At 33.6% G+C, this 14,267-nt stretch overlaps 1 protein-coding gene across 5 annotated transcripts in view; it reads left to right on the top strand.

The window, feature by feature from the left end:
• The window catches only part of LRRIQ1 (leucine rich repeats and IQ motif containing 1), a 171,022-nt gene that overhangs the window by 132,228 nt on the left and 24,527 nt on the right, over window positions 1–14,267 (top strand). For 4 of the 5 annotated variants that reach the window (XM_074375324.1, XM_045519400.2, XM_074375323.1 and 1 more), the window contains 2 exons: window positions 7,385–7,517; window positions 10,210–10,270. In XM_074375324.1, coding sequence (XP_074231425.1) covers window positions 7,385–7,517; window positions 10,210–10,270 — 194 coding nt within the window. The remainder of the gene's footprint in view (window positions 1–7,384; window positions 7,518–10,209; window positions 10,271–14,267) is intronic. The other variant, XR_012510795.1, reaches the window with a different exon arrangement.

Here is a 14,267-nt window from a genome sequence, read left to right as displayed (position 1 = left end):
AAGAAGGATTAGTATTACTGAGCTTTCCTTTTACCTCAGGCTCCAGTAGATCCTGGCTCAGCACTGTTATTGATTCTGTCATTTAGAACTTGGATATTTGGTGCATCATGGATTTTTGCATTAATTTTGATTTTAAATTATGACATCAAAATATTATGTATCTTGATTACTGATTTGTTGGCACCCCCTTACATGTTGTGCCTAAGGCAAATATCTCACTTCTCCCTCTTGCCTTACTCTAGTCTCAGCCCTAGTTAACAGCAGACATGGAGACACATTATACATTAATATCTTTATAACTTTAACAACCTGCTATTTTCTTGAGTTTTGTGGCTCCCACAGAAGACACCAAAGAACCACCCTTTATGTCGTATTTGGTAATCCACTCTAAAGATATTAATGAGGAGCTACAACTCAACTGAACAATATAAATGGGAAAACATATTTTTTTCAGGTAGAATTGTACATAAATTAAAATCAGAATACTTATGATTATTTAATAAGCACAACTATATCCGCTTTATAAAAGAATGGTTCTGTTATTCCAGAGGGATTTACATAACCCTAGCAATTCCTTGGTATTGAAAATTGTGTCTTGCAAAATCCATGTATTTTTAAATGTATAATTTACTAACTCACTTTTATTTTTCTTTGCTTTCGTGAAGACCATTCATATACTTAATGTATTACCCAAACCCCTCAACAGATGAATTTTGAAAATGAATTCAAATGTCAGAAACAAGCAAGTATTTTTTATTCTAGTACTTTTTTTTTTTTTTTACCTTTTCTGCCATAAAATATAGTGAAATATGTAAAGGAGTGATTAGTGCTGCAATTAACCTTTGACTCTTACGTGTAGCTTTGGCTCTGTTCCCAAAATCTCTGTTTTTAAACTCTTGTACCAACAATCTTCTTTATTCATACAGTCATTTTTCCTTAGTGATCAATTACATATATATCTAAATATATTTTAAAAGAATAGGGATGTTGCTTGTCACACACACAAATGGCTCTTAGAGAGTTATTGGTTTCATGCCAGTGCTGTCAACTTTCCAACAACAGATTGGGTTGGTTAAGGAAGAAGCCATAAACAGCCTATCAACAAGTATTTATACAGATGTTAATAAATTTAAAAATCTGTTAGTGTGACATTTATGCCAAACTCCAATTTTATTTTTGCTTTATTGGTGTGGTATGATGCAATAACTTCTTTTAGTAAACATATACAGAACACTTATACTTTATAATGTAAATCATATTTTTACTTTTTCCAGCATAAAATACATAGAATGAGCCATTTATCAAAGTTACCAAAAATATTTCCATCACATGAAGCATTTTGCTCAGCATGCAGCCATGTCCTCCAAAAGCTTTTGGTAAAGAAATGAACTCATCTCCATCCATGAAACCAACAGTATTTTATTATTATATTACTGAGAAAGGCCATTAAGGGAAAAGAAAATAGTCATGGGAAAATTGCCATATGTATTAAAACTATAAATAATTAGCTTCTTTTTGTGTGCCCCAAATGATAATTGAATCCTAATCTCCCTCTGTAGAGGATATTATGCTATATTGAAAATTTAGAAAACTGATTAATTTGAAGCATATGGGTTTAATGAACACTTAATTTGCTTTTCTTGAAGAAAAAAAAATATTTCCATTAATTTAAAGAGACTTCATTTCTTTTGGTGAACGTCTTAAAGCTGAACTTCTTCTCTCTAGGATTGAGTACTTTGTCAACATTTTATAAACACCTTATATATATAGTGTTGTTTTTTTGGTTTTGAGTTTGCTGCCTTTGTTTGTCAATTTTTATCCCAATCTAATTCTGACTTTCAGAGCTGAAGTTTCTCTTATTATAACTGAGTTAATCACATTTAGACATGTGTTATCCTCCACAGTGCACAGTTCATCTGCACTAAAAATCTAAATTCCAGCTCTGTATTTCTCAAAGAACGCTCATCAGCCATGACAGGTTGTTCTTGAATTGTACCAGTATTTGCTGAGCACCACTGTGCTGTGTACCACTTAAAGAGTGTATATTCTAGTAGGCAAAAGAGACACATGAATAAGAAAGTAAAATAATGTAATAAATACTATCATGGGGTTTCCATAGTATCTTTGGAGGCATCTCTAGCCTAATGCAGATAAGGAATGAAGTGTTGGACGGTCAGGGGCTTCCCCCAAAGAATGTAATTTCTAAACTCAGACCTGAAGACCTGAAGCAGGAACACCACTGATAATGTGGATAATCCCAAACATTATGTCTATAGGCAAAAGAGATCATTTTGAGTAATTATAGTACGTCTGGGTGATTGAGGCAGGAACTTAACAGATGGCATCTGAAGGTGTATAGAAGGCCTGTATGCTATGCAAAATGTTTTGAACATTATCCGAAGGGAGTGGACAACCAGGAGTTTAACCTCTGAAAGAGCATAATTAGATTTGTACTTTATCAAGACCATTTGCAGTGTGGAGATACATACATGGGAACAAGACCAAAAGCATAAAGACCAGTGAGAAGGCAGTTACAGTAATTGAAAAGATAATGATGAATCGAAATTAAATAAGTGAGAATGTGAATACCAGAGATTTGATAGATTGAAATGAATTTAGGAGGTAAAATCCACGGTTGAAGGGTGAGGAAGAATGCTGGTTCAGTACAACACTCTGGTTTCCATGTTTTACACTGACGCTGATGCTAGAATTATAGGAATTTGGAAAAGGTGGCATAACACATGAGTTCAGCTTTTACATACTCTGTTTAAATTACCTGTAGGATACCTAAGTGGAGGGGCTTTGGATGGATGCATTTCAGAAGGAGATGAGGAAAGTGATTTAAAAACTTGAATGAATATCCTCTTATAGGAAGATTATAGCCTAAGAATAAAATTGGGCCCAGGATAGAATCCTTAGACTGGAAAAGTTGGCAAAGGAAAAGGAAACTGGGCTTTAAGACAAAATGGCAGAGAAAAAACAGCATAAGTGTAATTAAACAAGAGTCAAAGGAAATAAGCCTTTTAAGAAGGGAGGCATGGACAACAACGTCATATATTATAGAGGAGTAAGTGAGATAAGAACGTCAAAAAGTCGCAAAGATTTAGCCATATTAGTACACTCAGTGTGAACAGTTCTAGTGAAACGGTGTGCAGAGAAAGCCATACTGTAGTGGGCTGAGGCACGGATGTCAGTAAATCAGGCTTACTCACTCCTCTTCAAAATTGGACAATGGGGATGAAAAGGAGGAGCCAAACAGTAGCGAGAAGCCCAGCAGGTAGACTAGACCCAGTTTCTGATTAGATGTTACATAAGGGATGAGCTGCCAAGGTTGACTGCAGAGTACCTGGTCTGGATGACTTGGGAATTCAGGAGGAAAAACAGACTTAGTAGGATGATGATGATAAAAATAAGGTGTGATTCTGAAGTTCAGCTGGAACTGAGAACCAGAATAAGGCAGAGGTTGGTAATATCTAGTCCTCTAGGCTGCTAGCCCCATGAGGCAATAAACAATTCAAATCTAGTTGACTGTCATCAAAAGCCAGCACAGTGCCAGGCATGGGGTGGGGTGGGGATGGAATAGGGGGCTCCTAGATACTCGTAGAATGAGGAGCACCAACAACTGAAGGAATCTATAAAGGAGCCTGAAAGGAAGCACTTGAAGTCTGATGTTCCAAAATCCTGCAGAGAAGAGAGTTTAAAGACAAAGGAAATGGTTTGTGTAGTTGAATTCAGCAGAGAAGACAATGAAAATAAAGAATAAATATGTTTAGTAGATAAGATGGGTTAAAGCCTTCTTAGTGAGGACAATGTCAATTTGATAGAATCAGATTGGAATAAATTAAGAATGGAAAATGAAAACAGAAACAGACAAGATATTTCTCTTAAAAGAATTTTGTTAACCACTGTATTTTAATGCAAAAGATAAAATGTTAGAAGAGTATAGAATTTGTCCCTGAAATCTTATATATCAATTGAAATGAGAGACACAAACCTATAAATTATGAGAGGAAAATGGCTTGTAGTTTAGAAGCTATTTAGCAAGTGGGTAGATTTGTATGCCTAGAGGAAAAGAAATGCCCCTTTTGAAAATAGAGTAGAAATTAAAATCAAAAAATGGGCAGGAGAAAATATTTGCACCGGTGATAACAGATATAGGATTATGAATGGTCAATTGAAAACAAAAATGGAAATACTAGAATCCAGCAGATAATTGGGGGAAACAAAAAAGATATTTTATACTTTATGATCTACAATTAATAAATACTCATATGGAATCACTTTTAATCTAACTAGCAGTAAAGACATATAAATTAAGACCATACTAGATAATATTTTTGTCAAATTATCAGCAGCTTTAAAATATTTAGTGTCCCAGTGTTGACCACGGGCTTAGTGAAATGAGTAACCTCATATAGCATGTGGTAAATTGGTACAAGTTTTTAAAACTATTTACAACACAGATTATGTCATGTCCCTCAACATATTTACAATTGTAGACATGTTATCTTTAATTCCACCTGAAAATGGATTAATTACATAGAGTAATTAAAAACCTTCATGTAACAAGTTGGTGCATCATACTGTGTAGTCCCCAAAAGTATATTTAGGATAAGATTTCCATTACATAGAATGCATTTGTAGTAGTACTAACTGAAAAGTAGCATATGTAGGATACATACAATTGTATGTAAATAAAAAACAAAACAAGTCTATGAAAAAAAGAACTACTAGGAAATACCTCAGAAATGTTACCGAGTGGTTGTCTTTAGGTAGTGAGACTTTTGTGGATTTTCTTTTCTTTGACTTCTTAGTTTTCTGTATTTTCTAAATTGTCTATTATGAGAATGTATTATTTTTATAATTGGAGAAGTTTAATTTATTTAAATAAAATTACTAAAATTTGTGTATTGAAGTAAAGGAGCACGTGTAGACTGCAGTAATTAGGGGACAGTAGGAACCAAAAGGAGACTTTTTCCCCTTAGGTTGATGGTACAAGAAATTAATGAAGACCCAGAGAAGAAGGAAAGAACAGTAGGTAGGTAGTAGGTTTGCTTTTTGGCAGGCAGAATAATTGATGCTTCTTCTAAAACCAAAAGGAAAGATTTATTGGGCAGCCTGACTAGAAAGTGACAAGTGTCTGTTAAGTAATCTAGATCACCATCATCCTTCCTACACAAGATGCTAAAAGCAAACTTCAAACAGTAAATCCTCCTTTCTCCTTCTCAGTGACAGAGGTAATCCTGAAATGGTTTAGCCAAAATCACTTGCCAGCATCATTTCCTCCAGTGTTGGAATTGCAGTATCTTTGAGTATATCCATCCAGTGTCACCACTATACTTCTGTTTCTTACACTGAGCTCATGCCAATCTGTCAATCTATGCCTTTAGGTTAAAATGAACTGATGGACCCTTACAGTCAAATCTTCTGATCTTTACTCAGGGATTGTTGTTTAGAACCTTGGCTGAGTTCTGATGTAAAACCACTTAGGGTTTATGGAGTGTTACTGTAGAGCTGAAGCTTCTCAGAATGAGTGTTTTAAAAAGGGACTACTCAAGTATATGTCACTATTTTAAAAAACATAAAGACAAAGAGACAATTTTTATTTTTCACTGAAAGTACATTTGTTACAAAAAGATCTTCTACAAATCAAGAGTAAGTAGGTTCCAGCCATGGGCTCAGCTGATTATCAGGGTCACTGATTCCTCCCTGTTTTCTGTCATTGCACTCATGGGTTCAACATTTGGTCTGGTCAACCAAGAAAGGCAGATAAAAGGCTGGGACTCTGCTGGAACAGAGGCTTAGTACTCAGTGCAGTAACTGGATGTGGTAATGCCAGATCTTCCCTTTGTTTGAGTCTTTTTTATAGTTTCTATATTAGGAATGCCATTTATCAAAATGCTGTCTGCTCATGGATTCAGTGGTCAGCCCTTGAACATGAAGTAATTGTTCCTCTAATACAGCAGCTATGGAGGGATTGGCTTAGGCTCAGGATGCAAGAAGTACAACTGTTTTAGAAACGTAAAGTGGCATGACACGTTAACAGGAAGTTAACTTTACTAAGTAACGTAATTTAGATCAATAAATATCCTAAATTGTAGCTTTCCTGAGAATTGGCTCCCATATCTCTTTGGATTGAAATTGATAGACTAATTTCACTAATTACAACAGCAACTCTTAAGGAAAATAAGACGGGATAAATGTCCCTTCCTCAATATATTCAGAATGACAAATACTAAGCTTGTGTGTACCTGTTTAAATATGTGTGCACATGCACCAAACATTCAAAATAGACTTTGCACCATGCTTCGTTTTCCAAACAGCGTGCAAGTATAAGATGACTTTCTGTGTACGAAGATTTACAGTGAAAGGATAGTTCAAATTAATAAATTGACATTTTAAATGCCAGCTTTTAAATTATAGAATTCTTGTGAGTGTGATTACCATGAGTTAGTTTCAAGAGATGCCCTTTGCTGGTGTACTGTCAATCAAGTCTACAAAGCTAGAAATCTCTCAACATGATGATGGCACCTGAAAAGAAGTGGCCTGAAAATCCAAGACCAAGGAGAAAGACTCTAAAACAGCAGGTCTTCAGTGTAACTCAGATGCATGGCATTGATGTAGCAGTAATGTCTGAAGGTTTGTTGTTGTTGTTTTGTTGTTGTTGTTTTGTTGTTGTTGTTTTGTTGCTGTTGTTGTTGGTTTTGGAAAAATACAAACATATATGTAGTAAATTTTAAATGTAAATACAAAGGTTGGATTTTTTTTCTTTTTTTAATAGCTTATGTTCCCTTGTAGTTGTTATTTTATATTCTTACCTTGTGTAATTTCTCCTCTTGCATGTTTTCCATACCCATTTTCTCTGTTACGCTGTTCCCCTTCCATCTTTGAAGTAGCTGCTGTGGCATTCACACAGGTTTCCTACACCTGATATAAATGATACTCCTAACTTAAATGTATTAGCTTACACAAGCCAAGCTTAGTTTTACTTAAAATTCTGTTTCAGATATCTTCAATATAATTTATAAATTCTACATATGGATAAGATAATATGAGAACAATTAGACTTTAAATTCTACTGTCTCTCAAAAATAATTCCTTGTATTTTCTAATTAAAAAATGAGAAAACAAACCCTATAAAATGTTGGTTGTATTAAAACATCTCTTTTATATTTCAAAATAGGTAGGTTTGAAACTCAAGCAGGAAAAGTACTTAATTTATAAGTGACTGGCATTATTTTTCTTAGAGGTGATTTAGCTCCTATGAATTAAATTATTTTGCTTTTTTCTTTCCTGTGATAAAATTGTTAGCCTAGACTGAATTGCTTGGCCAAAATTTGATCTCTTTAAATAACAAATAAGATTTTCATTTTTTTCCCTCTAGGTAAGGAAGAAGAATTACTGTATAAGGATACCACCACAAATGAAAAATTAGAAAGGAGTAAAGAATATACATACCAATGGCTTCATACACAGGTTGGGGTTCAAGAAACAACTAGTTCCAGAAATATGAAATGGTGAGATCATTTCCTTTAAATTAGATTTTTGTATTGTAAATACATCTTGAAAAGTGAAACCTAGGTTAATTGTGCTAAAACAATCATGACTTTACACAGCCAAAGGCCAATATACCATATTGCAGATTATAAAAAGACCTCTTGTATAGAATAGGTTTAATCACTCTTTATATTTTTTACCCTAATATATTTGAGAACTTTTGTTTCTACAGTACTTACAGTCGACAGATGAACCACACAAATGATTCTGCTTCATAAAGTAAATGTATGGTACTCATTAACTGTTTATAAATATCACATGTATTGAAAGTTATATTATTTTCTGTTATTTTGTTACCATTTGTGTTTGGCAGTTAAAATAACAATTCAGCCCTGATGCTGCCACTTTACCAGTCTTGTAACTAATTTTCAATGTCTCCATGCTTTAGTTTCCTCTTCTTTATGGTGAGATGATAAATCTTACTTATTTCACAGGATAGAGGTGAGCTCACTAGATTGAGGCTATCAAAAATTTAAATCCCTTAGCAACAAACAAGGTGCCTTGAACCTAATAGGTAATAACCTTTTGTTTCATTAATATATGCATTAATTTTCTAGGACTGCCATAACAAAATACCACAGGTTGGATGTCTTAAAAAGCAGAGATCTGTTTTCTCACAGTTCTGGAGGCTATAAGTCCCAGATCAAGGAGTCAGCAAGTTTGGTTTCTTTGGAGGTCTGTCTCCTTGACTTGCAGATGGCCACTTTCTCACTGTGTCCTTGTTGCCAGAGAATAGGTTCTTGCCTAGTGCAGGAAAGAATTGAAGAGCAAGGCTTAGTAAAGTGAAAGCAAGTTTGTTAAGAGAGATACAGATAGACAGAGTGTGGTCCATCTCACTCAGAAGGAAAAGCAGCTTAATAGATCCACACTTCATAAGCAAAATGCAGGCCATCTCAAAAGGGAGAGGGAGAGAGGACACAGCTTGGGGGGATGTTTAGTTTAAAGTAGATACACACTCCATAGACAGAGTGAGGGCCATCCCAGAAGGCAAGAGAGAGAGTGACTATGAGTTGCAGAGTTGTTAGTTTTTATGAGCTCTGTAATTTCATATGCTAATGAGTCAAAGGATTATTCCAACTACTTTGGGAAAGGGGCAAGGATCTCCAGGAATTAAGCCCTCCCCCACTTTTTGACCTTTTATGGTGAGCCTAGGAACTGTCATGGTGCCTGTGGGTGTGCCATGAGGCTCAAGATCTACTGGAAGTCGAATCTTCTACCATCTTGGTTCTAACCAGTGCATCCTGGTCAATAGCTGTGTCATTCCTTCAATGGTTGTGCCCTGCCCGCTTCCCTCCTGTCTCAGCCTCTTGTGATTATCCCTCAGTCTGTGTTATCTGTGTTCTAATCTCTTTTTCTTACAATGACACCACTTATATTGGATTAGGGCCCACCCCTATGACCTCGTTTTACCTTAATTACCTCTTTCAAGGCCCCATCTTCACTAAGGTCATATTCTGAGGGATTGAGTATTAGGATTTGAACATATAAAATTTGAGGAAATAAAATTCAGCCCAAATAATGTAACATAAAGCATATATGTGTTTAACCATTGAATCAAAGTTTTAAGGAAATAAAAATCAAGAGATAATATTTTTGATATAAATTTTTAAGACTTTAATTTTAGCTATGTATATCCACAAAACAGTTTTTTTAAATGTGCTACTATAAGCATTTATTAAATTGATAAACCAATATTGAATCTATATGTAGATGACACTTTGGAAATGTTTCCAGGCATTGTGGGTAATAACTATTTAAATTAGTGACAAACAAATCCAACAATTACGAGGGTTAAAACTTAACTTAGCAGCAAGTTATAATGTGTAAAAAAGAAACTTTTTTTTAATAATAATTGAAATCTTCATATGTGATCAATTCTATCCATGTAATTTCTTTAAATATATGGGAAAAAAATGAAGAATGAAAGTGAAATTAAAATAATATTTCATAATCTAGGTTATTATGTCCTATTTCATTGTGATCAAAGAAAGTAGGAATAAAGTGATTAACATTTGAGAATTATTTATTTTGCTAAGTATTTTATGTAATGCAAACATAATTATTTTGTTGGTAATAATCAATTTAGTGTAATTCATAAGATGACATTCCTAGAACTATAAACAAACATAATATAACTCATAGCTTATTACCATGTATATTAACCAGATATAAAAAGTCTGTTTCAGAGATTTTAAAGTATCTGTAGAGATAATGAAATATATAAGCAAAATGTTTCAGGATGTATTTTAGACATGCTTAAGCATTTAAAATATCCTTTACTCCTAAATAAGTTATATTTAAACATGTAATGCAGTAGGCAATTATTGATGGATTTTTCTGTTTTGAAAACATAATATATAAAGGAATACTTAATAAGTAATAATTTTTAAGAAAAACAAGTTTTTGAAAAGCCCTATATTAGTGTTCTAATTGTAAACAGAAGTTAATTGTGAGCATTAGTATAGTGCATTAAACACACTAAAGCTATTTTAAAATAGGAAGCTTAGCCTTTCCCATAAGTGAGATATATAAGTACATGTAATAAAATATTTATAGTTACTGATTTCTCTCAGACTTTTCATTTGGCATGTCTTTCATATTCTTCCTCTACATTTCTGTAATAATATGATTTCTGTTTTTGTCACTATGCAGCAATCACTTCTTGCCTGAGTTAGATCCAGATGTACTTAATGGTGGAAGAGTTCAGCTTGTGGTAAGAAATGTGTTTAAAGTTACAGAAAAATGTTATAGACACCCATACTCCATAAACAGCACTTCAAAATATGTCCATAAGTAGCATAAATTATGAAAATATTCCAACTATATCTTTTGGGGGTTAATCTCAAAATGTTATATATTAAAATAATATATTTAATTGACTTGTAATATAATGTTAAAATATATTACTTTAAAATATTAATTCTATTGGGCAGATTTTTAAATATTAGCATGCTACCATATTTTTAAAAAAACACTCTAGATGAGAATGAAACTATTTTCTTGAATACTTCAAAAGAGTAGGACACTTGAAGAAAACAGCAAAGTACCCTCAGATAATCAAACAGGATAAAAATTAACAAGTAATTGTGAACTCAGCCACCCTAAATAATAAAGTATAAATTATTGGAACTTGAACTACTAAGCTCTAAGCACGGTGACCAGAGTGTAGACTCTAGACAGTATAACTGTACATGCACTGCAGAAGCCAGTTGTGCCATATGCTGTTAGAAGACTATGGTAACAGAAGGAAGATGGCCAATGTCGAGTCTAGAAATACAGAGCCCCTCAACACAAGAAATTTTCTATGTGTTTCCAGAAATTTCGAGAGAAGAAGGTACCCTAGCCAATGACAGAAGTGTGTGGCCTCCTTGGCAGGTGAAAATGGATGCATCAGGTGACCCTAACTTTATGACACCTTTCATTTATATCAGCCAACCAATACTTCTTGCTCAGATTCTACACTCACCAAGAAAACTGATTATAATTTAGCTTGTCATATAGAAGTTAGTATAAAAAGATAATGTACTTTCTATTGGAAACTACTATTGTTCATCCTCATGTATAACTAATTCAAGGAGTTTTCCTGAAAGAGGAGAAAAATTAGAGCAGTAACTAAAATTACTATGTTTATGAAAATATCTATAGGATATATGCACAAATTTGAAATAATCACTCAGCAAATATTTTCTTGCATTTTAATAGAGACCCCTCTGATAGAGTGGCATGCAGATAACCCTAGGAGAATTGGTACTTCAGGCTATTAACATCCTACATATTACTGAGTAACACTTTTGTACAGGTTGTTGAGCGGCCACTTTTGAGCACCAATGGGGAATATACAAGTGCCAAGGAACACCAGGATAAAGGAAGAGATATTACATTTAATTATTATACTTCTAAAAATGAATTAGAACCAATTAGGTAGATAACTAATCAAAATGGTTCTATGAGGCTAATGCTTTGACATTAATTTCCTTCCTCCGTATCCCACCATATTATACTACATACAAATGTACAACAAATACATAGCAATGATAAATGCTTATTTTTTCCATATTGAAGACATATAGCTGAACATAAAACAAGGTAAATGGTAGTAGAACAGAAATGCACATTTTTTTCTTGAGTCAAGACAGGGGAATGGATCAAGGATTTATGCTAAAAGGATACTGAGATCATGGAAGGCCAAGAGTAGGAATCTTGCAGAGTGTTGGACCAAAGAAATAAAAAATAAAAATAAGAAGTTATACGACTATATTCATCAGAATGGCAAAAATTAGAAAATTGGTTATTGCAAAGTGCTATCAACAATGTAGAGACACTGATGTCCAACTGGTGAAAACAGAAGCTTGGCACAGTCATTCTGGAAAGAAATCTGTCATTGTTTATTAAAGTTGGTCGTTGTATGCCCTGTTACTCTTCAAGCCCATTCTTGGAGGATACATACGTGTGTGTGTGTATATATATATATATTTATAATAAATATATATATATAATAAATATAAATATGCACATACATAAATTAGCATTATAATCATATATTAGCAACAATTTTGGAAAATTTTAACTTAAGAAACATTTGTATTCATCACAATTTTTAAAATACAAAATATTTAACAAATGTTAACATTAAGATGTGCAGGGCCCCTATGATAAGTATCAAATATTGTTTAAAAACAAAATCAAAGAGATATACCATATTTATAGATAAGAAGACTGAAATTGTGAGATGTCAGTTCTTCCCAAATAAGCTATAAATTCAATAAACTTTCAGAAAACTTTTTAGTAGAGGTGGACAAATTTTAAAATGTATTGAAAAAAATAGTAATAGGACTCACACTATTTTCAAGACTTCCTTTAAAACCTCAGTAATCAAGGTTGTATGTTATGTTCACAAAGAAAGAACAAGCAATGGAAAGGAAGAGACAGTCCAGAGGAATACCATTCTTAAAAGGTTAATTGATTTCCTTAAAGGTACTGAAGCAATTGAAAGATGGAAAATTTCAACAAATGGTGCTGGACAAGTGGATAGCTACATGGAAAAAAAAAATGAATCTTGACTCCTACTTCACATCTAACTTAAAAATGAATTTGAGATGAATCATGGACCTCAATGTAAAGGCACAAATTACAAAACTTCACAAAGAAAATATAGTATGGTATTTTCACAAACCTGGAGCAGGCAAAGATTTCTCAGATGAAAAATAAAAAGCAAACATCAAAAAAGAAATGGATAAATTGTACTTCATCAAATTTAAAAGCATTTGCACTTAGAAAGACACCATTCAGAAAATGAGAAGAAATGAAAAGTCACACCACATCCTGGGAGGAAAATTCTCTCTCTCTTCCTCTCTCTCTTCCTCTCTCTCTCCTTTTCCCTCTCCCTCTCCCTCTCCTCTCTTTGTTTCCCCTCTCTCACAACCCTCCTGCAATCAGGAAAGTTATAAAAAGTTATAAAAATTATAAAAAAAGTTATAAAAAAGTGGCAAAAGATTTAAGAGACTTCACAAAGGAAGATATTTTAATGGTTAATAAACACTTTAATTTAAAACAACAAGATACTACTACACAGCACTAAAATGGTTATATATTTAATATATCTATAAATAGAGATTTATTAGATACAGATTTTATAGATATATTTATTCGTTTAGTATAAGGAAATATTTATTATAAGGAATTGGTTCATTTGATTATGGAGGCAGAGCAGTCCCATGATCTGCTGCCTACATGCTACAGACCCAGGAGAGCTTAGTGATGTAGGTTCTAGCCCAAATCGTGAAGGCCTGAGAATCAGAGGGCTGCTAGTGTAAGTTCCATTCAGAGTCTGAGACCTGAGAACCAGGAGTGCCGATTGTATGAGTTCCAAAGACAGGAGAAGACCTATGTCAAGAAAGCGAATTCTTTCTTCCTTTACCTTTTTGTTCTATTCAGGCCCTAAGTGGATTAGATGGCCAGCCACACTGGGGAGGGTAATCTGGTGTACTCAGTCTGCAGATTCACACGCAAATCTCATCCAGAAACACACTCACAGGGTACACCCAGAAATAATATTTAACCAAATATCTGGGCACCCTGTGGCCTGATCAGGTTGACACATAAAATTAACTATTGTAGAAGTCATTTGTAAAAATAATTGAACTGAACAGTGGAATTTAAAAATGAGCAAAGGGCTTGACTACTAGATCACTAAAGATAATATTCAGATAGAAAGAAGCACATCAAAAGATGTTAAAATCATTAATCACTAGGGAGATTGTTAAAGCTACTATATAATACCATGATACACCTATTGGAGTGGTTAAAATAAAATGCTGACAATACCAAGTGCTGGCAAATATATGGAGCAACTGGATCGCTCATACATTGCTACTGAGAATGGTTCAGCCACTGGGAAAAAAAAGTGTCAATTTCTAATAAAATTAAACATACACTTGTTTGACTCAACAGTTTTGCTTCTGAGCATTTTTCCTAGAGAAATGAAGTTAAGTTCAATCGAAAACCTATACATAAATGTTCATAGTGGCTTTATAGCCAAAAACTGGAAACAACCCAAATCTCATTTAGTGAGTTAAAGAATAAACAAATGATGGTCCATACATGCAATGAATACACAATGAAAATGAATAAAAAGCAATAAATAAGAACAAACTTTCGATACACACAAAGACTTAGATGGATCTCAAGAGCATTATGCTGAGTGAAAAAAA

The sequence above is a fragment of the Camelus bactrianus genome, chromosome 12 (assembly GCF_048773025.1).
Source record: "Camelus bactrianus isolate YW-2024 breed Bactrian camel chromosome 12, ASM4877302v1, whole genome shotgun sequence".
Taxonomy (NCBI): Eukaryota; Metazoa; Chordata; class Mammalia; order Artiodactyla; family Camelidae; genus Camelus; species Camelus bactrianus.
Note: the sequence above shows the minus strand (reverse complement) of the source record. Positions and strands in the feature narration are given on the sequence as shown.